The sequence below is a fragment of the Rhinatrema bivittatum genome, chromosome 5 (genome assembly GCF_901001135.1).
Source record: "Rhinatrema bivittatum chromosome 5, aRhiBiv1.1, whole genome shotgun sequence".
NCBI classification, from domain to species: domain Eukaryota; kingdom Metazoa; phylum Chordata; class Amphibia; order Gymnophiona; family Rhinatrematidae; genus Rhinatrema; species Rhinatrema bivittatum.
The window spans coordinates 240,732,924-240,755,772 of record NC_042619.1 but is presented as its reverse complement, the minus strand read 5'-3'; the positions used below and the strand labels follow the sequence as shown (position 1 = coordinate 240,755,772).

The 22,849-nt window shown below is 44.3% G+C and overlaps 1 protein-coding gene across 9 annotated transcripts in view; it reads right to left on the bottom strand.

Moving 5' to 3' along the window:
- Positions 1-22,849, bottom strand: part of SYNJ1 (synaptojanin 1) — a 222,428-nt gene that overhangs the window by 152,159 nt on the left and 47,420 nt on the right. For all 9 annotated transcript variants that reach the window (XR_003857030.1, XM_029603578.1, XM_029603579.1 and 6 more), the window contains exons 6-9: positions 18,014-18,097; positions 4,936-4,997; positions 4,712-4,808; positions 4,352-4,524 (exon numbers count right to left, since the gene is read on the bottom strand). Coding sequence is in view for 8 of the 9 variants with exons in the window: in XM_029603578.1 (XP_029459438.1) it covers positions 4,352-4,524; positions 4,712-4,808; positions 4,936-4,997; positions 18,014-18,097 (416 nt within the window). In the remaining variant the exon portion in view is untranslated. The remainder of the gene's footprint in view (positions 1-4,351; positions 4,525-4,711; positions 4,809-4,935; positions 4,998-18,013; positions 18,098-22,849) is intronic.

Here is a 22,849-nt window from a genome sequence, read left to right as displayed (position 1 = left end):
AAAAGACTGGTAGGGATGTTTGTGAAAGTACAGTCTGTACGCAAAGAAGTGATGTCTCAACACAGAGGGCTGTTCGGGAACCGTAAAGAATGTACTGCCACATTCTGGTTTTTTAGCTGAGCTTTTCACCAAATACTGTAGATTGTCCCATAAGAAATGGAGGCCTGCCAATTTCTCATGGACATCTTCGCCTATGCTTCTCCCTCTAAGCCATACGATATGTCGAGCCCTGATTGTTTCAATTGCCTCCTCAGTGTCAATCTAATGATTCATAGACAGATCGGAGAAGATGATGGATGCATTCTTCTAGGATGAACTGTATATAATTGTGTTGGGTAGAGCAGCCTGATGAATTGAGTTTTGGGCTTGATGTGTCGATAGCTTTGATGAAGTAGAATGCCTGGACACTTTGGAAAAACATGAATGATTGCTTCAACACATCTTTAGTGAGTTATGTTAAGGAATCCAGTGCAGAACAAGGATGTTGCATTGATGCAAGTGTCGACTGCATCGGGACTGCGCATGCATTGTGGGGGTCATATTTCCATAACATAGAAGTCTTGAGATGGATCAATGAGTTGTGGGAAGTGCATACCGCTTCCTTCAGTGCTTTCAGCACTGAATGCACCAGTGTGCTGATTTCATTGGTGCAGATGAGTATCGAGCATACCAATGAATTTTGCATTGGATGCGTCGATGCACCATGTGCAGATGTTGCTGATGATGGTTGCTTTGATGGCGCTGATGTCAATGCACCACACTTTGAATGCTTATGCTTCTTCTATACAGGCTCCAGTGGTTCCAATGACTGATGTCACTTCTTCTTCGATGCAGGGCGGCTGACACTACTCATATCCTCAGTTCTGGCCTGACCTGATGGGGAAGTCTGAGGAACTCCTGCTCAACTCTTTTCCCAGTGAGGTAGACGATGCTGAACTGCAGGAAGAGGATTTGCTGCGACTCCATAGAAATTTACACACTTCCTCAGTTCTAATCGCCTTGGAACATTGTGAGTGAAGGACATCTGTCCACAAGTGTAGCAATTCTTTTGATCACGTTCCGGCCTGAGGCACTGATGACAAAGCTCATGGTCATCAGTGAGCGACATTACCTTGCCACAAAGTGCAGCTTTTGAATCCACTCACTGTTGACTTTTTCTTCTGGCCCAACATATTGAGGCGGCAAGGCCTCTGGAAAAATGTTTCCTTTTTTTTTTTTTTTGAGTAGCACTGAAAAATGCTGGTAGGGATGCTAAAGAGGCAGCGAGGCAACTAGAAAAATAATTTTCTGAGGAAGAATACTGAATTCAATATTTTTAGAGAAAAATAAAGAGAGACTGAGTGCACGCTCATGCTTGTGCTTGGACAAAAAAAATGACTGAGGAAGCAAATGAGGCAATACTCGTATGGGAATGCCTGCAAATGCTTAGTGGAGCTCAAAGCTATATTAGCTAGGAGAATCCATTCAGTGCCATTGGATGGTGTCACCCACATGTAATGGCTAATTCAGCCTGCTTTTTGCAGAAAATGGAAAATTATCATAATATTTCTGAATGGCTCCATGGTGCAACGCACCTATAGTATTGTGTGAAATTCTGGTCACTGCATCTCAAAAAAGATATAGCAGAACTAGAGAAAATACAGAGAAAGGTGACTAAAATGATAAAGGAGATGGAATGGCTCCCCTATGAGGAAAGATTAGGGCTCTTCATTTGGAGAAGAGATGGCTGAGGGAAGGTAGGATACAGGTCTATAAAATAATGGGTGGAGTGGAATGGAACAGGTAAACGTGAATCAGTTATTTGCTCTTTTAAAAAAAAAAAAAAGACTAGGGTGATACTCCATAAAGTTAGCAAATAGCACATTTAAAACAAAACAGAAAAAAATATTTTTTCACTCAAACCATAAATAAGCTCTGGAATTCATTGCTGGAGGATGTGGCATAGCTGGGTTTAAAAAAAAGATTTGGAAAGATTCCTGGAAGAAAAGCCACACAGCATTATTAAGCAGGTAGACTTGGGGAAAGCCACTCTTATCCCTGAGCATAAGCAGCATGGGATCTAGCTGCTATCTAGTATTCTGCCAGGTACTTGTGAACTGGATTGGCCACTGTAAGAAATAGGATGCTGAGCTTGGTGGACTCGGACAGTTACATTTTAAAAGGAGCATGCGGGCACCCATAAACGTGCGTTTTGTCACACAGAGATGCACTTAATTTTATATCATGCGAGCAAGTACATGCGTATCATTTCAGCCTTTATGCGCATATTTTAATAACGTGCTCGCACAAGTGACCATGGGGTGGGGTTGAGAGAGAGAGCGCACCTCTGTTATATAGAGTATCATATTGTCTCTCTATCTCCCACTGAAGAAGGGCACTTTCAACTCAAAATGGGTTTTGGGGGCTGGGGGCGGTGTTACAACGGTCTGCAGACCCTTGCACCCTAGACAGACCAATGTAACACTGCCCCCCCCACCCCCCCACACAAAACCCACCCTGAGTTGAAAGTGCCTCACTTACAGTGGAAGATATATGGTGTGTCAGATTCTCTCTCTCTACGTTCAAGGCCCCTCTGGTTCCTTGTCCTGTAAGCCCCACACTATGTACGCATGTACTTCCCAGCTTCTTAAAATTTGCCTTGCTTGCACATGGCCAGCATACGCGAGTATGGGGCTTGTTTTGCGCGAGCAACGCTTTTAAAATCTACCTATTAGACTGACCCAATAAGGCTGTTCATGTGTTCTTATAAGTAAAATAGGGTCAGCTTGATAGCTCAATGACTACACATTGGCACATAGGAGATAGTTTTGATTCCCAAACCTGGCTTATGCACTTTGGGCCAGTTGGAGATGCTGCACTTTTTGGCCCTGCTCTTCTAGGTTTCCAGCTCAAACCAGTACCAGTCTCTAATGGAGCTTTGTAACCTTGTTCCTTTATTTGCAACCACCTCAGGTATTGCCCCTATCTTTAACCTCTCTCTTTTAGCCAATTCATTCCAACAATCTTTGGCCAGGAGCTACAGATCGTACCTCCCTCTAGATTAAGCCTAGTACACTGTGCACCCCGAGTGTGGCCAGTAGTTGTCTCTGTTGAGCAATGGCTGGGTCTTCCTTATTCCTGGAGGGGTTGTGAATGCTGCCTCTGTCAAGCTGAAGCAACAGAAGCCAGATCTGGATATCTAACCTGGATCTCTTGTGTACAGAATATAGCACTGCTGGCCCTAACACTTCAAGTGGCAGGAGACAAATTACAGTGCTTGAAACAAAAAGATTCAGTTAAAAGTATCGCAACCTACATAGAATATAGTAAAGAAGATGGGGTATTACTGCTTACTATATGTACTTTTGCACAACTGCACAATATAGAGACTACAGCTTTTAATCTATATTTTTTTATGAATGAGCAAAAAAAAATAGTCCTAACCAAGAGAATAAACAAAAATCTAACAAAAGTATTCAACTTTCTCTCAATAAGATGTGCACAAAGACCACAGTGTATTACACTTTAAAGGACCTTCATTATGCTGGGCTACTGATCACTCTGGTAACAATTTCAGAGTTTGGATGGAAGCAAACACTGGATTATACATGCGAAGAACCAATTTAAAGAGCTGAAGTCCCCCTGATGCAGGAATAATATTTCTAAAACATAGTCCGTGTTGGGGCATTTTTATGATAAGCTGTCTTCGAACCTTCATGTTTGTGTGCGCAAAAAAATTAAATAAATAAATAGATTTGTCTTGAACTCCAGTATATACCTTTTGATCTACGATTATACTTGGGAAATAATACACACAACACGTATCATGGAACGCATACAAAAGTGATCAGTAGCCCAGCACCATGAAGATCCTTTAAAGCGTCACACATGGTGGTCTTTGCGAGAAAATTGAATACTTTTGTTAGATGTTATTTTTTATGAATGAAATATTGTGAAAGTGATTTTTTTTTTTTTATGATTTCAAAACATACAGGATGATGATAATAAAAAGTGCTTGAAATATTTAACATGATGGCATTTTGAGAAAGCCTGCAGAGCAAAATGGCACCAGGGCTTTGTTTATAGCAGCAATTTCTTTTGGCTTCTTCACTGGCTATAAGCAGACCAAAACCAAATTCTTCTCGTCTTCTCTCTCTTCTGGTGCCCTGTTTTTCTAGGCATTAACAAGAGTGGCCATCACTTCATGGATTTATGCGTTGCGCGCGGGAGTCAGTCGCGCCGAGCCCTTGAGCTAGTGTCATTTTCACATTCGCATGGACCTGGGTCTAGTGAAACAAACTTGTCAAATATCATGACAGTTAAAGGGAATGCCTATTTCAAATAATTTGCAGAAGTCAAAAAGCGGTCTAACCTTTGAACTCCACTTTTGTCACATGAAAAAAATCCAGACTCCAGCAAGAATTTTTGAACTTTCGGTTTGAGTATGCTGTGCAACCTTTCTGCCTTGCCTCCTTTAACCATCTGATGATAGTCAAAGTTCACCATTAGAACATCAGCAGCATGTTCAGATGCTTTTAAATGGCTCTGCAATAGGAAAACAAGTAACAAAAACTCACAATTTATACACACATTTTTTGGAACGGTGTATTAGTCTACATATCCTAGCAAAATATCCCCAAAGCACAGGATTAACGTATTACCATTCCATTCTACACCTTATTTTACAGTTTAACAAATGGCAGGCTTGAAGCAAGGGTCGCCATCAACATACCTGGAAAGCTTTGCTAAGCATATTTTCACCTTCTTTTCCCCCAAGCAAATTTACTACAACTTGCTTTCCATATAATCTCTTGAGGGTTCGGAAATGCCTGTTATCAAAATACAGCAAAGTACAGTAAGGAAGGGCTTTGTAAAATATTGTGATTTTAACCCACTGTCAGTTGCACCAGTTAGTAATTATTCCAAACTAAAACAGAGTATGTACAGTGTACGTACCTGTCAAATGCTGGTGCATTGGCTTCAAACCCCCTCGACATCCTAACCCGATGAGAACCAACCTTTGAAAAGAAAGGAACATTTAATTATTTTACATGACAACCATGCCAGAAAATAACATCTTGCCTGGATTTCTTCAGAATACCCACCATTATTTTGTAAAGTCAAATTATACAATGGAATGAATGACAACTCCAACGTAAAACACATAAATTGCACAAAATGAAATTAGCAACCCAACTTGCTGCATGAAATCTTTAAAATGTGATTCTTTAATAATACCCATGTAATGGCAGAGTATGTGAGCCATTATGAACTCTGCAGCTCTTTTTTTTTTTTTTTTTTTTTTTTAATTAAACCACTACATAAATAAAGTACTGGCATGAAATGTGCAGGTCTTTGTTAAAATAATTATCTATTATTACTGTAATACTGCTGAAGTTAAAGTAGTATTACAATATTAGTTAACTATGTTTAAATGTATAACTGTAGATATGATACTATTACAAAAGGTCATAAAGATGCTTAGGATATACAAATAAGTTATGAAACTAAAAAAATATTGGAGGTCAATATTAAAAAGTATTTGTCTGGCTTAAGTTCTGAACCAGTGAGGTTGGCAAACGAAGGGAGCAGACTGCAGTCCCTATAGACTAATAACATTATTAAATAAGACCACAAAAAGTTTGGCTAAAATGTTTGCCACAAAGTGTAACAAACATTAACTGAGACAGTGGAATAAGATTAATTAGGATTTGTTTTTGAGACAGCCACAATTGAATCCTATACCACTGAGTACTCTAATGGGGAAAGAAAAGCAGCCCTAGAAGCAGAAAAAGCATTGGCGTCATTAGAATTTCTGTTTCTTTTCCAGGTATTGGAATGGTCTAACTATGAAGTGCTTTTCTAAACTGGTAAATCCATCGTTAAGAAGGATCCGTCACAACGGATTACAATAGGGCACATAACATAAGGATGCTGAGATATATTAATTTACACAAGTGCCGTAATGATTCGGTACATAGTTTTCTAGATGATATAATTGGTTTGTGATACATTACTGTCCAGGAATTATCAGTTTAAAAACAATTCTAACTTTCGGCTCGATACAGTAAGGCCGCGGTAAAAACAGTGCGGCAGTGTCAGGCGCACCCTTCCTCCCCGCACCCACAGTTCTCTTCACTAACTCCCCGATACTCTCCTCTAATCGCATGCAAATGCATGCCGCGGCTGTGAAGCGTTAGGGAAGGGTTATGCCCGCGCAACCCATTTTACTGTATAGGCGCTGTAACAGCGCCTATACAGTAACCTGGGTGCGCTGGTACCTGTCATTTCAAATGACATTTGAAATGACAGGCACCAGGAAGTGTAAAAAAGTGTAAAAAACAAAAAACCTGTGTGTTATATAAAAAAAATGTTAAATACCTGTTGGAGGGCCGTGGTTCCAGGCGGCCGGTGGGCAGCCATCAGCGGCATCCGGTAGTCCCTTCTCCCGATTTCGCACGGGCGGGTCGGCAGCGGGGGGGGGCGGCCATCAGCGGCATCCGGTAGTCCCTTCTCCCGATTTCGCACGGGCGGGTCGGCAGCGGGGGGGGGGGCGGGCAGCCATCAGCGGCATCCGGTAGTCCCTTCTCCCGATTTCGCACGGGCGGGTCGGCAGCGGGGGGGGGCGGCCATCAGCGGCATCCGGTAGTCCCTTCTCCCGATTTCGCACGGGGCGGGTCGGCAGCGGGGGGGGGGGGGCGGGCAGCCATCAGCGGCATCCGGTAGTCCCTTCTCCCGATTTCGCACGGGCGGGTCGGCAGCGGGGGGGGGGGGGGGGGGGGGCGGGCAGCCATCAGCAGCATCCGGTAGTCCCTTCTCCCGATTTCGCACGGGCGGGTCAGCAGCGGGGGGGGGGGGGGGGGGGCGGGCAGCCATCAGCGGCATCCGGTAGTCCCTTCTCCCGATTTCGCACGGGCGGGTCGGCAGCGGGGGAGGGGGGGGGGGCGGGCAGCCATCAGCGGCATCCGGTAGTCCCTTCTCCCGATTTCGCACGGGCGGGTCGGCAGCAGGGGGGGGGGGGCGGCAGCAGGATCCGGGAGCGGCGGGTAGGCAGCAGCGGGGTCCGGGGGGCAGCGGCAGCAGGATCCAGCGTGTTCGATCGGGCAGGCAGGTAGGTGGCAAAATAAAGATGGCCGCCTGCACGGGAAAAGCGTGCAATTGGCCGCTGAAGACGTGACGTCACACCCCGTGACGCCAAACGTCGTGACGTCACGTCTTCAGCGGCCAATTGCACGCTTTTCCCGTGCAGGCGGCCATCTTTATTTTGCCACCTACCTGCCTGCCCGATCGAACACGCTGGATCCTGCTGCCGCTGCCCCCCGGACACCGCTGCTGCCTACCCGCCGCTCCCGGATCCTGCTGCCGCCCCCCCCCCCCCGCTGCCGACCCGCTCGTGCGAAATCGGGAGAAGGGACTACCGGATGCCGCTGATGGCTGCCCGCCCCCCCCCCCCCCCCGCTGCCGACCCGCCCGTGCGAAATCGGGAGAAGGGACTACCGGATGCCGCTGATGGCTGCCCGCCCCGCCCCCCCCCCCCCCCGCTGCCGACCCGCCCGTGCGAAATCGGGAGAAGGGAATACTGGATGCCGCTGATGGCTGCCCGCCGCCCACCGGCCGCCTGGACCCACGGCCCTCCGACAGGTATTTAACATTTTTTTATTTTTTTATATAACACACAGGTTTTTTGTTTTTTACACTTTTTTACACTTCCTGGTGCCTGTCATTTCAAATGTCATTTGAAATGACAGGTACCAGCGCACCCAGGTTTTTTGTTTTTTACACTTACCGTAGCAGGCCCGAGCCTTGCTACTTTTTCGTTTGTTTTTTTTTTTGCTTCGGGAGGAGGGGACCGGACGGGACCAGGGCGGGTAAGCAATGTTTTTACACTACACTACACTACACTAACTCCTACTAGGGGGAGGCGGTAAACTAGCAGGTTAAGGCCGCGGCAGAACAGCGGGTTACGGAGGAGATAATATTAGCGCCCGTTACAGTATCGCAGTGGAATAGCTAATTCCTTCATTATACAGCTTTTTCGTTCATTTACATGCTGGGTGCGGAAAGGGTTTAGGAAGCGCTAAGGATGCGTGAAACTGGAGACTGTATCGCTGAATGGCCTTACTCGTCTGTATTGTGCGCTCCCAGCACGTTACAGACGGGGAATCTTTAACTCAATGTTACTGTATCGACCTGTTAATAAGTGTTATTATGCAGAGTGATGCAGGACACTTAGCCAGGAGGGCTGAAGCCTGTGTCCTCCTGAGGAGAGAAATGAGGAGGGGGCTTTGGGGAAGAGAGTGGGGGTGTTAGTACTGCATGTGAGAGAGGTGTTTGGGGAGAAGGGGAGAGACCATTAGCCCTCTCCTCCCACCCCAAACATTTTTAAGCGAGCTGTGTGCAGAGGGGGATGCTGGCATGTGGGTGCGAGGGGAAATGGCAGGCAGGTAGACTGAAGCCTGCTTGAACTCCACGTAGACTTGGCCATCCAAGTTAGGATTCTAGGGGCTTAGAAATCAGGGCCAAGCTCCTACCTTCAGTTCCCCCTTCCTGCCCTTGGCCCTTTTTTTCCAGGAACATAAAATTAAGAGCCTTGTGACTAAATGTTCCTAAGTTTAGAAGCTGAGTCCAGGAAGATTTTTAAATAGAAAGGTTAGGCATCTTGAATAACTGGTCTCCATATAACAAAGGACTATACATGGGAACCCCTTATGATTTACGTTGACTTGACCCTAGTGTCACCTGTAAACTGTCATCGTGTGGATTCTGCTTCTCTCTGCCAAAAAGTCTCGGAGGAATCCAGGATACATGCAAACATTTCATTTTGCCTCAATTCTTTCTTCAGGCACTAACCAATTACAGGGTGGCTTTCAAAATGCCCGATGACATCCCAACCTTCTCTGAATTTCAGGTGAACTGAACTGCTTCCCTCGAGGAAATGAAAAGCAGAAGGGATTCTAAGTGTCAAGGGACATGGAGGGCATGTGAAAAGTGAGAGTCAGGGGTCCACCTATGGCAAAACTCTGAGTGATGCTGGAAGCGACAGACAGACAGACATGATGATCATACTAAGGCCAGTTTTTCTATAAGAATAATCAACTTAAATGGTCTATAAACTGAAAGCAACAAAGAACTTCAGCTGTTGCTAGTGTTTGCTGAGAGTCTGATTTGGTGCTGCTGCTGTATGTTTATGCATTCCATCAAAATTTAAGAGAACATCACAAAAACAAGATTATTTTGCCATCCCCGCAGTTGCTTGTATGTGAAGTAATCTGTGACACTATTCCAAGTCGGTCACACCCAGAGCTTCAATGGAATTGCGGAGGCATAGCTTAAAGCACCAAAAAAAAATAAAAAAAAATTAACCTTATTGTTCTATCCTGTACAAACTGTACTTTTGAAGAAAAAAACAGTCCACAAAATATACAGGATCCAAAGTTCTCTCGCTTAAATCTCCCATCACAGCAGGGAGACATCTAATCCCATAGGTTAATGTTACAAATAGTACCAGTGGCATGATGGGAAACCTGCATACTGGTAGAGGAAGGAGGAGACTGCGCCCCCCCGACTCAGATTTGTTCCTGACTTGACAGTGGTTTTTATGGGGGGACACTCACGGCCAAAAGGAATGACACTTTATAACAGTTTGAAAAGGTCTGGGATCTCTCTACATCACAAGGAAGAACAATCGTTAGTTGGTGTTGGGGAGTGTGTGATTGGGGGGGGGGGGGGGGGGGGGTCGAGGAAATGTGAATGAATGATGTGTAATTCTTGGTGGAACTCCAGATCTTCATTCAGAAAATTGGAAGGAACCTACAGAAGAAAATAGGATAAAGCATAAGCGTTGGCAAGTTAAATGTAAGACTTTGATAAGACAGGATAAGAGAGAATTTGAATTTACTCACAGTAAAAACGTTTAAAAATATATCTGAAGCAGAAAGCCTGCGAGGGAGTCAGCTGGACCGTTAGACGATCGAGGGGTTAAAGGGGCACTTAGAGAAGATAAGGCCATCGCGGAAAGATTAAATGATTTCTTTGCTTCGGTGTTTACTGAAGAGGATGCTGGGGAGATACCCGTTCCGGTGAAGGTTTTCATGGGTAATGTTTCAGTTGCTCCTTCACTCCTTTTGGACTGATTCAGATGCTCCTTCACTCCTTTTGGACTGAATCAAATCACGGTAAACCTAGAAGATGTGGTAGGCCTGACTGACAAACTGAAGAGTAGTAAATCACCTGGACCGGATGGTATACACCCCAGGATTCTGAAGGAACTAAAAATGACATTTCAGACATATTAGTAAAAATTTGTAACCTATCATTAAAATCATCCATTGTACCTGAAGACTGGAGGGTGGCTAATGTAACCCCAATATTTACAAAAGGCTTCAGGGGCCATCCGGGAAACTACAGACCAGTTAGCCTGGCTTCAGTACCAGGAAAAATAATGGAACGTGTTCTAAAGATCAAAATCACAGAACATATAGAAAGATGAGGTTTACTGGAACACAGTCAATATGGATATACCCAAGGTAAGTCTTGCCTCACAAATCTGCTTCACTTTTTTGAAGGGGTTAATAAACATATAGATAAAGGTGAACCAGTGGATTTAGTGTATTTGGATTTTCAGAAGGCATTTGACAAAGTTCCTCATGAGAGGCTTGTAAGAAAAGTAAAAAGTCATGGGATAGGTGGCGATGTCCTTTCGTGGATTACAAACTGGTTAAAAGACAGGAAACAGATAGTAGGAGTAATTGGACAATTTTCTCAGTGGAAGGGAGTGGGCAGTGGAGTGCCTCAGGGATCTGTATTGGGACCCTTACTTTTCAATATATTTATAAATGATCTGGAAAGGAATACAATGAGTGAGAATCAAATTTGCAAATGATACAAAATTATTCAGAGTAGTTAAATCACAAGCAAATTGTGATAAATTGTAGAAGGGGCTTGTGAGACTGGAAAAATGGGCATCCAAATGGCAGATGAAATTTAATGTGGATAAGTGAAAGGTGATGCATATAGGGAAAAATAACCCATGCTATAGTTACACAATGTTAGGTTCCATATTAGGAGATACTACCCAGGAAAGAGATCTAGGCGTCACAGTGGATAATACATTGAAATTGTCAGCTCAGTGTGCTGCAGCAGTCAAAAAAGCAAACAGGAATTTTTAGGAAGGGAAAGGTGAATAAAATGGAAAATGTCATAATGCCTCTGTATCACTCCATGGTGAGACCGCACCTGGAATACTGTGTACAATTCTGGTCACTGGCCGCCACACGGTGAACACGGCAGCGACCTAGCTCCGCATTCTTGCTTCTTACCTTGCCTAAAAATTTCCTTTGGAGACTTTCTACTATTTTTCATGCCGCATACCAAACGCAAGGCAAGGATTAGAGAGGTTTCGACCTCAACGCCTGAAATGTCTTACCGTCAAACGCGGATCGAGGAAGCTTTCCGTGGTATGCGGAATGAGCCGGTGAGTGGGGCCGCTGGCATAGATGGCAGTGAGTGGATGCCACACGCCCTGGTCGATGAAATATCTCTTAGCCCCGGCGAGCCGACAACTCCTTCCTTCCCTTACAAACCCCCGATGGAAGGGGGGACAGAACAACTGCTGGAGGACTCGCCGATTCAGCCCTCAAGAAAATCGGAGGACCCCCAGAGAAGAGGCATGGAATCCATGCCTGCTTCGGTGAGCCTTGAGAACTCAGGCTCCAAGGGAGGAGAGGCTGAAATGAGGCGAGACGAGCAAGGCAAGGAAGGTCTTCTGGACAATGGAGGTGAGAAAAAAGGAATTCACGTAGTGTTGAAATATCCATTAAGAGTATCTGAGAAGATAACGTTTGAAGAAATATGGAAGTCTTTGACTACAATGAATATGGCCATAATAGACTTAACAAATGCTGTGAAGCAGAATATGGAGAAATCTAATTCATTGGAAATAAAAGTTCAAGCGATTGAAACTTCTTTGGTAAATGTGGAAAAAGACATTAAAGATATAAAAGAGGTACAGGTTAATCTTATAAAATCTGAATCATATGCTAATAGGAAGTTAGATTTTCTGGAAAATCAGTTTCGGAGAAATAACCTAAGAATATTGAACTTCCCAAAAACAAAATGGATGCCATTAAAAGATCTAATTAAGAGTTATTTCATTAACATCTTGGCATATGCAGAAATAACAGTACCTATGGTGTTGAGACTGTATTATATTCCTGGAAGAAAAGGTAAAGAGAGAATATCTCAAGAAGAGATGATGGATAAAGATATTTCCTCAGACAACTTAAGAGTTCTTAGAGAAATCTCTCGAAGCAAGAATTGAAGAGAGGGCAACAGTTTTTGTGACTTTTCTTCAAATGTCAGATAGAGATGAAGTCTTAAGGAGATCATTTAAAAAGCAGTCCGAGTTATTCTATGGCTTTCAAATTAGAGTTTTTCCGGATATTACTAAAAGAATTCAAGAGAAAAGAAAAGCCTTTTTGGCTATGAGAAATGAAATTGTGACAAGAGGAGCTAAGTTTTACTTGAGATATCCATGCCGTTGTATCTTGGTTTATCATAATAATAAGTATATATTTACAGAAATAGAACAACTACATTTATACCTAGACTCTCACTCCAGATAGGATCTAGAAGTGAAGGCTTAATGTAAATCTGCATAATTGTGTGTCAGTAATTTTGCATTTTGAAGTTCTTCTTAATTACCACTTTGTTTCTTCAGGGTCTCCCCATATGCTTATAATATGGAAGATATGCTACATACTGTTACTTCTTCTGAATTACATTGTAAAACTGTGTTTATTATTTTGCTTCCTGTTTTCTATAATACTATAGTTTCAATTGTATTTGAAATTATGAAAATTCAATAAATTAAAAAAAAAAAGAATTCTGGTCACCGCATCTCAAAAAAGATATGGTTGCAATGGAGAAAGTACAGAGAAGGGAGACCAAAATAATAAAGGGGATGGAACAGCTTCCCTATGAAGAAAGACTAAAGAGGTTAGGGCTGTTCAGCTTGGAGAAGAGACGGCTGAGGTGGGATATGATAGGAAAATTGGTTCTTACCTGCTAATTTTCGTTTCTGTAGTACCACGGATCAGTCCAGACAGTGGGTTGAGCCTCCTGTCCAGCAGAGGGAGACAGAGAAAAACTGAAAAGGCATCCTATATCAGGACAGTGCTCACTCTGAGTCCCTTCAGTATAATCTATATCAACGCAGCCAAAATAGCATAGAGAACCAGGATAAGATCAAGCAAGTAAACTGTAACTAGCAAAATGAAACAAGAAATTCAAACATGTATGAAAAATGCTCTTACACAGCTATCAATATATATATAGCAGATACCTCCGGTGCCTTACAATTCGGATGAACTTCCAGTGTCTTAAAGCTCAAATAGGAAGTAGAGAATCCCAAAAGAACCCGTGAAAGAAAAACTCCGAGCAGATGTAGCAATGTAGATGTATTCAGGGCGGGAGTCTGGACCTATCCGTGGTACTACAGGAACGAAAATGAGCAGGTAAGAACCAATTTTCCTTTCCCTGTACATACCCGGATCAGACCAGACAGTGGGATGTACCAAAGCTTCCCTAAACAGGGTGGGGCCGAGACAGTCCCGCTCGAAGTACCTGCTGCCGAAAGAGCCAAAGACTGGCGCCTGAACATCGAGGCGATAAGGACGCGCAAAGTTATGTAGGGATTTTCAAGTAGCTGCTCTGCAGATTTCTTGTGGCAAGACTGACCAACTCTCCACCCAAGAGGTAGCCTGAGAACATAAAGAGTGAGCTTTTAAGCCCTCCGGAATCGACCGGCCCTGACAAATATACGCCGACGCAATCGCCTCTTTTAGCCAGCGAGCGATAGTAGCTTTAGAAGCCTTATTCCCCTTACTCGGCCCGCTCCATAAGACAAAAATGATCAGAGACTCGAAAATCATTCACCTGCAAATATTGCAGTAGGACCCTCTTCACATCAAGGCGCCGTAGATCCGTGCCACGTGTGTTCGCAATGTCCTCTTGAGAAAAAGCAGAGAGCTCCACTAACTGATTTACATGAAAGGAGAACACAACCTTTGGCAGGAGGATGGGACTGTTTGGAGGGAAACATCTGAATCAGAAAAGCGAAGGAAAGGCTCCCTACAAAACAGGGCTTGGAGCTCGGACACTCTCCTGGCTGAGGAAATAGAGACCAGAAAGACAGTCTTAAGGGTCAGATCCTTAAGTATGGCTCGACGAAGGGGTTCGAAGGGCGCCTCGCAAAGAACGCAGAGAACCAAGTTAAGGCTCCATGACGGACAAGTAGCCCGGGCATGCAGGTTCAAGTGCTTAGCCCCCCTGAAGAACCAAATGACATCCGGATGGGTCGCCAAAGCATAACCATCGACCCGCCCAAGGAGGGAACAGAGCGCCAAAACCTGCACCCGCAAGGAATTGAAAGGCAAACCTTTGAAGAGACCATTCTGCAAGAAGGAGAGAAACTGGGACACCGAAGCCTTACGCGCCGGAACTCCGAACTCAGCGCACATAGTCTCAAACACTCTCCATACCCAAATATAAGCCAGAGAGGTAGAAATCTTATGGGCCCGCAAAGGAGTGGATATAACCTCCTCCTTATAACCCTTCTTCCTTAGTCGCCGCTGCTCAAAAGTCAGGCCATTAGACAAAAGCGATCTTGCCTGATTGAAAAATACTGGACCCTGTCGGAATAGGTTTGGCAGATGGCTGAGGTGGAGAGGACCATCTGTAGCGAAGTTCACCAGATCTGCGAACCACGGTCTCAGAGGCCACTCCGGTGCCACGAGGACGACCGGCCCCCTGTGGAGTTCTATTCTTCCGAGTACTTTTCCTACCAGAGGCCAAGGTGGGAACGTAAAGGAGGACATCATGAGGCCAGGGTAGGACCAGTGCATCCACTCCTTCTGAGCAGTGCTCCCTTCTGCGCCAGAAGAATCTGGGGACCTTTGCATTGCTCAGAGTAGTCATCAGGTCTAAGTGAGGGACTCCCCACTTGTGCACGATCAAATCCATCGTCTCTTCGGACCACTCCCACTCTCCGGGATCTAGATCCTGACGACTCAGTAAGTCAGCTTGAGTGTTCTCCTTCCCCACAATGTGGGAGGCTGCTAGCCGTTCCAGATGGCGCTCCGCCCAGGCTAGCAGCTTGCTGGCTTCCATGGCAACCGGATGACTCCTGGTGCCCCCCTGGTGATTGTAGAAACAATCAGAAGGAGAAAGAAAGAAATTACCACACTGTGGAAAGCAGAGAAAGCTAGGGAACCGCAGGTTCAACTGCCTGCCTCTGCTGGGAGACAGAGAAATACTGAAGGGACGCAGGGTGAGCACTGTCCTGATATAGGATACCTTTTTGGTTTTTCTCTGTCTCCCTCTGCTGGACAGGAGGCTCAACCCACTGTCTGGACTGATCTGGGTATGTACAGGGATAGAGGAGTTTAAAATCATGAGAGGTCTAGAACGAATAAATGTGAATCGGTTATTTACTCTTTCAGATAATAGGAGGACTAGGGGGCACTCCATGAAGTTATCAAGTCACACATTTAAGACCAATTGGTGAAAGTTCTTTTTCACTTAACACACAATTAAACTCTGGAATTTGTTGCCAGAGGATGTGGTTAGTGCAGTTAGTATAGTGGTGTTTAAAAAAGGATTGGATAAGTTCTTGGAGGAGAAGTCCATTACCTGCTATTAAGTTCACTTAGAGAATAGCCACTGCTATTACTGGCAACAGTAACATGGAATAGACTTAGTTTTTGGGTACTTGCCAGGTTCTTATGGCCTGGATTGGCCACTGTTGGAAACAGAATGCTGGGCTTGATGGACCCTTGGTCTGACCCAGTATGGCATGTTCAGGAGAATGGATGAAAAGTTTATACTTTTTATGCAGATGTTCTCATTATGTGCCGTTTAAAAAGGGGTTCTTTATGTGGGGGGGGGGGAGGTTGGGAGGGAGGGGAGATGGGATACGGAGAGTAAGAAAAAAAAATCTGAGGCTTTCATGTAAGTTTTTGCATTGTGTGAGCTGATGTTGTTTGCATTGGGGTAGATTTTAAGACCTGTGCGCGGGCGTACATGTGCGCACGCTACCCGGCGTGCATACATGCCCGATTTTATAACATGGGAGGGAGGGGACTTCAAAGGGGCATGGGATAAACACTGTGGATCCATCAAGTCTAGAGGGTGTGAATAAAGAGGAGGCATTCAAACACTGCACGGAGCGGCAGTAGCCGCAGAGGCATTCACGGAGCGGGATGCCAGTGGCCAGTAGTTGGCGTTCCACCTTCACAGAGCGGAAGGATGGAGGGCTGCTATCTCAAAAAAAAAATAAAATAAAATAAAAACAGGGGTGGGTAAGAGTATGGGGTAAGGGTGTGGCCTGCTTGTTACAGTGGTTGCTACCCCTAATTGATTAGGGTTGGAGGGTACTGGAAGCCAATAGTAACAGGTGGGAGAGAAAAAAAGGGGAAAAAAAATGGATAAAGTGCGTAGCTTGCTGGGCAGACTAGATGGGCTGTTTGGTCTTCTTCTGCCGTCATTTCTATGTTTCTATGCGAGCGCAGGTGCGCGTATGTTATAAAATTGGGAGTTGGCGCGCGCAAGGGGGTGCACAATTATGCACCTTGGCGTACCGAGCTGCGCTGCCTTCCCTTGTTCCCTACCCCCCACCCCACCTTCCTTTCCCCTGGGGCTGAAGTAAGTTGCTCGCGCGATCCCCGGCACAGCAGCAAATGGCCGCTGTGTCGGAGGCTTCTGGCCCTGCCCCACCCCTTTAGTAAAGCCCCGGGACTTAGACACATCCTGGGGCTTTACGCACTTTGCCCGGCCTTTATAAAATAGGCCTGGCGTGCGTAAGGCGATTTATGCACATAGAGCTTTTAAAATCCGGCCCATTATGTTTATCCTGTAGATCTGACCTATGTTTTGGGTCGGTAGTTTGTATTATTTGCTCTCCAATAAAAATTGCCAATTATTAAAAAAAATAAAAATAAAAAAAATGGAGGAGAATATATTGTTTTTTTGTTTAGATCCTTAAAATACTTTCTTTCATTTCATGACGCCTAAAGCTTTTTAACATCTTCAAATGTGGGTTGCTCTCTAGGCAAATAAAGGATGCCCAGATGCACAGCAACAGTGTTTTCTTCAGTACAGGAGCCTCTCATTCCCATGGAAACCAAACTAGAGCCAATTAATTAAATTGGATTGGAGTAAACATAAGGCACTAGCATTGGAGTATAAAATATAGCAAAATGCAATTCCTACATAAGAAAGGCCAATCAATATCAAAAGCAGAATGAAATGCACATAATTAAAGGGCAGCCTAACAGCGTATTATGAAAACTGCCCAATACACAGACAGCTTGGAAGTCGAATTGTAAAATGGCCCAGAAATTTTAGCTTTTGGGCTTGCAAATGCTGAATGCAAAGAGAAGTAGAATTCACAGACCAAGTCACACGAGCCCTATGAGGCAGTGGAGAAGGTTCTGCTGTCGCAGCTACCACCAGGTAATATGGTCTGGACAGAAGAAGGAAGAGTATTTGAGAGTTAATCAAATGCATTAGGGGGAACAAGATTTACATTTAGAGATTTGTGAATCATTAGTGTTTTGGCACACCCACTCCCCTCCTCTCTCCTCCACTCAGCTGATTAGTGCCCTGGCACGAATGTTCAGGGTGGTAAACCCTGCAGAGGTAGGAACTGGTGCAAACCTGAGCCAGCACGGCAAGCCTCATCCACCTCACTCCACTCCGGTGCCAGTTTCCTTTACAAATCGGAAACTGGCAAAAGGACGGGATGGTGCTGTTACTGGGTACGTGAGGGCACACCAGCTCATGGTCCCACACTTAGGCCAGCCTTCCTGCCAGATTTATTTCACAGAGCGGCATCCTGGCAGGGCACTGGTGGATGCAGGGATAACACAGGCTACGAACGTAGTTGAATACCAGCACTCTGAATGCGTGCAGGTGGTATTTTGAGGGTTGAAGGTGCAATACAACATTTACTATTATATGATCAACTATAACTTACTTGCAAGCCTGGCTGCTCCCAAAACAATGGAACGGAGCCCCTGATTTGTATGAACGAAGATACACAATCATCAAGGAAGATCACCTGAGAGAAAAACCCCCCCCAAAAACAAAGATCAGTTTCATATTAAAATCTTTTTACAATGCCCCTCTCTCCATTCAGGTCACAAATCCCTCTCCCCACCACATATACACTTTGCCTTTAAAAGGAAAGGAATATTCTCAAGTCTGTTTTCTGTTTAACTTGGCAGTTTCCTCCTCCTCCCAGGGCTGGGATGTGGCGTGAACCTTCATTCATAGTTGCCCATGGATTTTTGCCTTATTTTATATACCCCCTCTCTCCCAGCCTACCTAGTCTCGGCACTGCAGGGACATTCATCAGAGCTCCTTCTGGAACCCTAAAACCTTGGGCCCTGAATCCTGGTCTGGGGAACATCCATCAGTGCTTCTTCAAGACCCCTAAAACCATGGGCCTTGAATCCAGTCACTGGGTTATCCTTAAGCAATGACCACAACTCCCTCCCAACCAGGGGCTGTGAATGCTGCCTCCATGGTATCCCTCAGCTGATCCAAGAAGTGGAAGACCTGACTTCAGGGAGCGAACCATCCCGGGGACCCTTCCACATGACAGTGTAACAGCACTTCCCATCTGAGCCATCGGGCTGGCCCTGGAGTTGGCTTTTTTGAAAGAAGATTTGTTTTCTTTTGTTGCTCTATTCACAAAAAAAGTCTTGGTCTAGCAGGCAGTTTATATTAACAAAGATCTAGAAGGGATGGATATGTGCAGCTCAATCAGCCCCAAGACATTCTGGAGAGAATTTGACCATAGGATCCTGTAATTGTTCCTTCATGGCTTCGTACTGGCAGATTACATGACTGCTCACCTGCTGAACCAAGGATTAGAATTCAGCTCTTCTCACGGCATTCGTTACAACTGTCTTTCTAAACTAGATCAAGTAACTCCCCAAGGAGTGGAGGTGAGCTGTGCGAATCCATGAACATATCTTCTTACCAATACAATTACTGGAATCTTTCCAAAAGCTTACGCATTTTTCATGGGAGATGCAACTGAAGGATGTCTAATAAATCAATATACACTTGTTTGTTTTAGGCAAACTTCATATCAGAAATGAAACAAATAATTTCCCTGTTTCTTCAATGAAGTATTGTGTAGCCTTTCAATTCATAAAATGATAAGATTGTGCAATGTTGCATGCTGCTACACAAAAACTGGTTGTTAGGTTTGGATTTTCATTTTCAGCACCTTGCATACAAATTCCCATCTGTCCAAAGCCCTTTTTTTTTTTTTAATATAACCATGTCATTCACAGATAAACCAATACATTTCCATTTTAGCAAGCTTATTAAGTTCCTTAACAGGAAATACAAAATAATGGCTTTCCTACTCATGTGATACAATTTATCATCATATCGAATCAGAAACCTGTAAAAAAATAAGGGTTCTGAACATTTTTATTAAAAACTTGTGTAGTCATGACTTTACAAATCTACGCACTGAGCCAAGCATTAAAAAACAAACACAAAAATAAACCCTCACAACTCTTGTGTAGTCTCTTTCAATAATCAATTGTAACTGGCAGGTGGAGTATCCCCCTTCCCTCATCCAAATACAGTGATGTGAAATTAAATAGGCTGCAACTTTATTTGAAAATTAACATAGAGAATTCTATTCCAGAGCAAGATCCAGTGAACGAAAACAGTGCCAGCACACAGCAATACCCTTGTTAGCGTGGCATTTGTTACCTGCCCTGAAACGTAGGAAGGGTGGGCAACAAATGCTTTAAATAAATAAATACGTTTCAAAAGGAGCCCCTTACAGCTATCCTACTTGGGGTCCAGCAACTTGTAGGAACCCACAATCTGCAACTACTGCCTCTCCCAATCTGGTTGGGGCTCGGGGGGGATTCATCATATGCTGCTTGAAGCTAGGGACAGATGTGAACCTCCACCACCAACTAGCAACCCACAGCTGCCAGGTTCCACATATGAACACCGCTACCCAGAGCTGATAGCTGGCGAGGCCACTGCTACCTGCCTATCGCTCTTGAGCCCAGTTTCACCTCCCAGGCAAGGTGAGTATGTTACATCTTGCTGCTCAAGCAATTGCTTCCCCAGCTCAGGAACCACTTTCGGTCATCAGTAGAATCTCCCGTTCATCCCTTGTGCCCCACACCTCAGAAAAAATAAAAGGGGTGGCTAACCTGGCTCACTACTCTTTATTCCTGCATGATCTGGTCACCCATCCTTCCCGGTGCACGCCCTTCCTTGTAACTACCAATTCCAGCAGATAGGATGAAGGAGGGCCAGAGGCGCCATGCTAACCTTTGCTCTGAGACAGCATGGTACCCTGGGACCTTCCCTAATGCAGGTTCCAAAGCACAGTTCAGTTCTATGGCAAACCTTCACCAGAGAAAGTCATTCTTAGAGACAAACTTCCTAGTTCTTGGGCTTAGCTCACGTCACCTTCTTCCAGGCCATAGATTCTAGCCCAATTGGAATCTGCTCCAACATTACTCACTGCCGTTTATGGCGAGGTAAGGATCCGTGCTGAGATAGGATGGTCCTTTCAGCCTCAGCTACCGTGGAATTTTCTGCAACTACACCCTATCTTCCCCCTATAAGCTGACCATCACAGTGCCAGACTTCAGAAGGAAGCAATATACCATGGCCCCTTCGGAATCTGGTCACTTTAAATCCCACAGGCGGGCGTCACTATGCATATACAGTACATACATACTCATTTTTATAGTGCTACTGGATGTATGCAGGGCAGTACAATGGTGATAAATTCCTGCCCCAAAGAGCTTACTATCAAAGTGGGTACCTAAGGTAATGAGAGATAAGGTGACTTGCCCAGGGTCACAAGGTGTGTCAGTGGGATTTGAACTCTGCCTTCCTTTGCACTCAGCCCATTGCTCTAGTGACAGCTGGAATAGCCTAGCTTCCTCCTCCTCGATCATGGTATGTGAAGAAACAATATGGAAACAACTTCCTTATAATAATTAAAAAAAAAAAAAAAAGGAGCAACACTCCTGTGTTCAAAATAGAATCACAGAAACTGAGGCATGCAAACGAATCCTGACATAAAGGTAAAGAATATCAAGCAACAGAAGATTGAAGAAACAAGTACTTAGGATCATAACACATTTCCAATGAAGAGAGTGCTGGAGAAGAATTTTTACCAGGTAAAAGAATCCTGTCAAGGGGAAACAGAAGGTTTATCAGGACCTTGAGATCCCAATGATGGAGTCAACGGCTAAACAACAATACTGGAGAAACACTGTCAGAGGGTAAGGACTTAAGACAAAAGTTAATGAGGGAAGGCGACCCAGTATGTTTATGAATACAGTGGGCCCTTGAGTTACGACCAACTTTTCCGGTCTTGAGTTACGTCCAAAATTCTGGTTTTGAGAGAGCGCGAGAGAGAGAGAACGAGAGCGAGAGAGCGACTAGCCATAATGTCCTCATACTAGGTAGGTATTTATACCCCTATATGAGGCCCACCTAGTTACTCGAGTGGAGGTGTAGGGGTTAGGGGCCACTTTGACATGCACAGTGTGGCGTACGAACAGAACAGTGCACTCTTGAGAAGATTTAATGACCCTCGGAGTGAGGAAACTCACCCAAAGATGAGATTTGTGCAATGTTCTCTCAACCTAGCTTGATGTTACCCAGGTAGAGAGTCCATATGCAGATATGTAAAGGAACTGGTGGAGGAGTGAAATTGTTCTTTCTGGTAGGCTAGGCACATTTTATAACTTTTTGGTGAGTACACTAGGAAATTATTGGTGTTTCTGGTAATTACAGACATTATACAACCATTTTTTTTAATTATAGAAATGGTTAGGTAAGAGGTGCTTTTGGGAGTTTTGGAACGCATTATGGGTATTTCCATTATTTCCTATGGAAAAAATAGTCTTGACTTACAACCAACGAGTTACAACCAGCCCTCTGGAACCAATTGAGTTCGTAACTCAAGGGCCCACTGTATCTGATTATGAGATCGGAAAAAGAATGCCTGTGTGAACCAGCAAGGGGCAAACAGATATAGAGAAAATATATGGATCTTAACCAAATCCAGATGTGAAGATAAAGAGTATTTAAAACTTGTCAGGGCACTAAAAGTAAAAATATAACAAAGTAATTTAAAAAAAACCCCAAACAAACAAAAAAACAAACAAACCACAAAACAGTGCAATTCCAACATATACTACAGTGGAGTGGAGCAGCAGTGGGTTCAAATCCCACTGCTGCTCCTTATGATTTTGGACAATCACTCTCCCCTCCGTTGCCTCAGCTACAATAGGGCCTGATTCACTAAGGCATTTCTTCCATTCTGTGTCTATGGGAAAATGCCTTGACGAATCAGGCCCTTAGACTGTAAGTCCCTCTGGCGATAGGTTAATACTTACAGTTACCTGAATGTAATCTGCTTTGAAATGCCAAAAAGCAGAATATAAATAAACCCAGAAAAAAAGAAGTATAACTATATAGATATAGCCCAACAAATCCTATACGGCAGAATAAAACATGATCAAACAGCAACTGAAAGCAACATTAGTGTGTGAATCAAAGCATTTTACTAACAAAGGAAGACTACTCAGATAATGAATTAAGCACTACACTAAAACTCATGTGATGCAGAGGCAAGGCTTGCTAGAATCCTTAAATCTTTCAAAAACGGTTCAAATTATATACTAGCAAGACAGGTAAATCCAAGGTGATTTCACTTAAGCCAAGAAGTCTAGAAGTTAACCAGGGTTCAGAAACAAAAAGTGCTTTGAGCATTTCTCAGAGCTGGTGATTTGGGTTGACT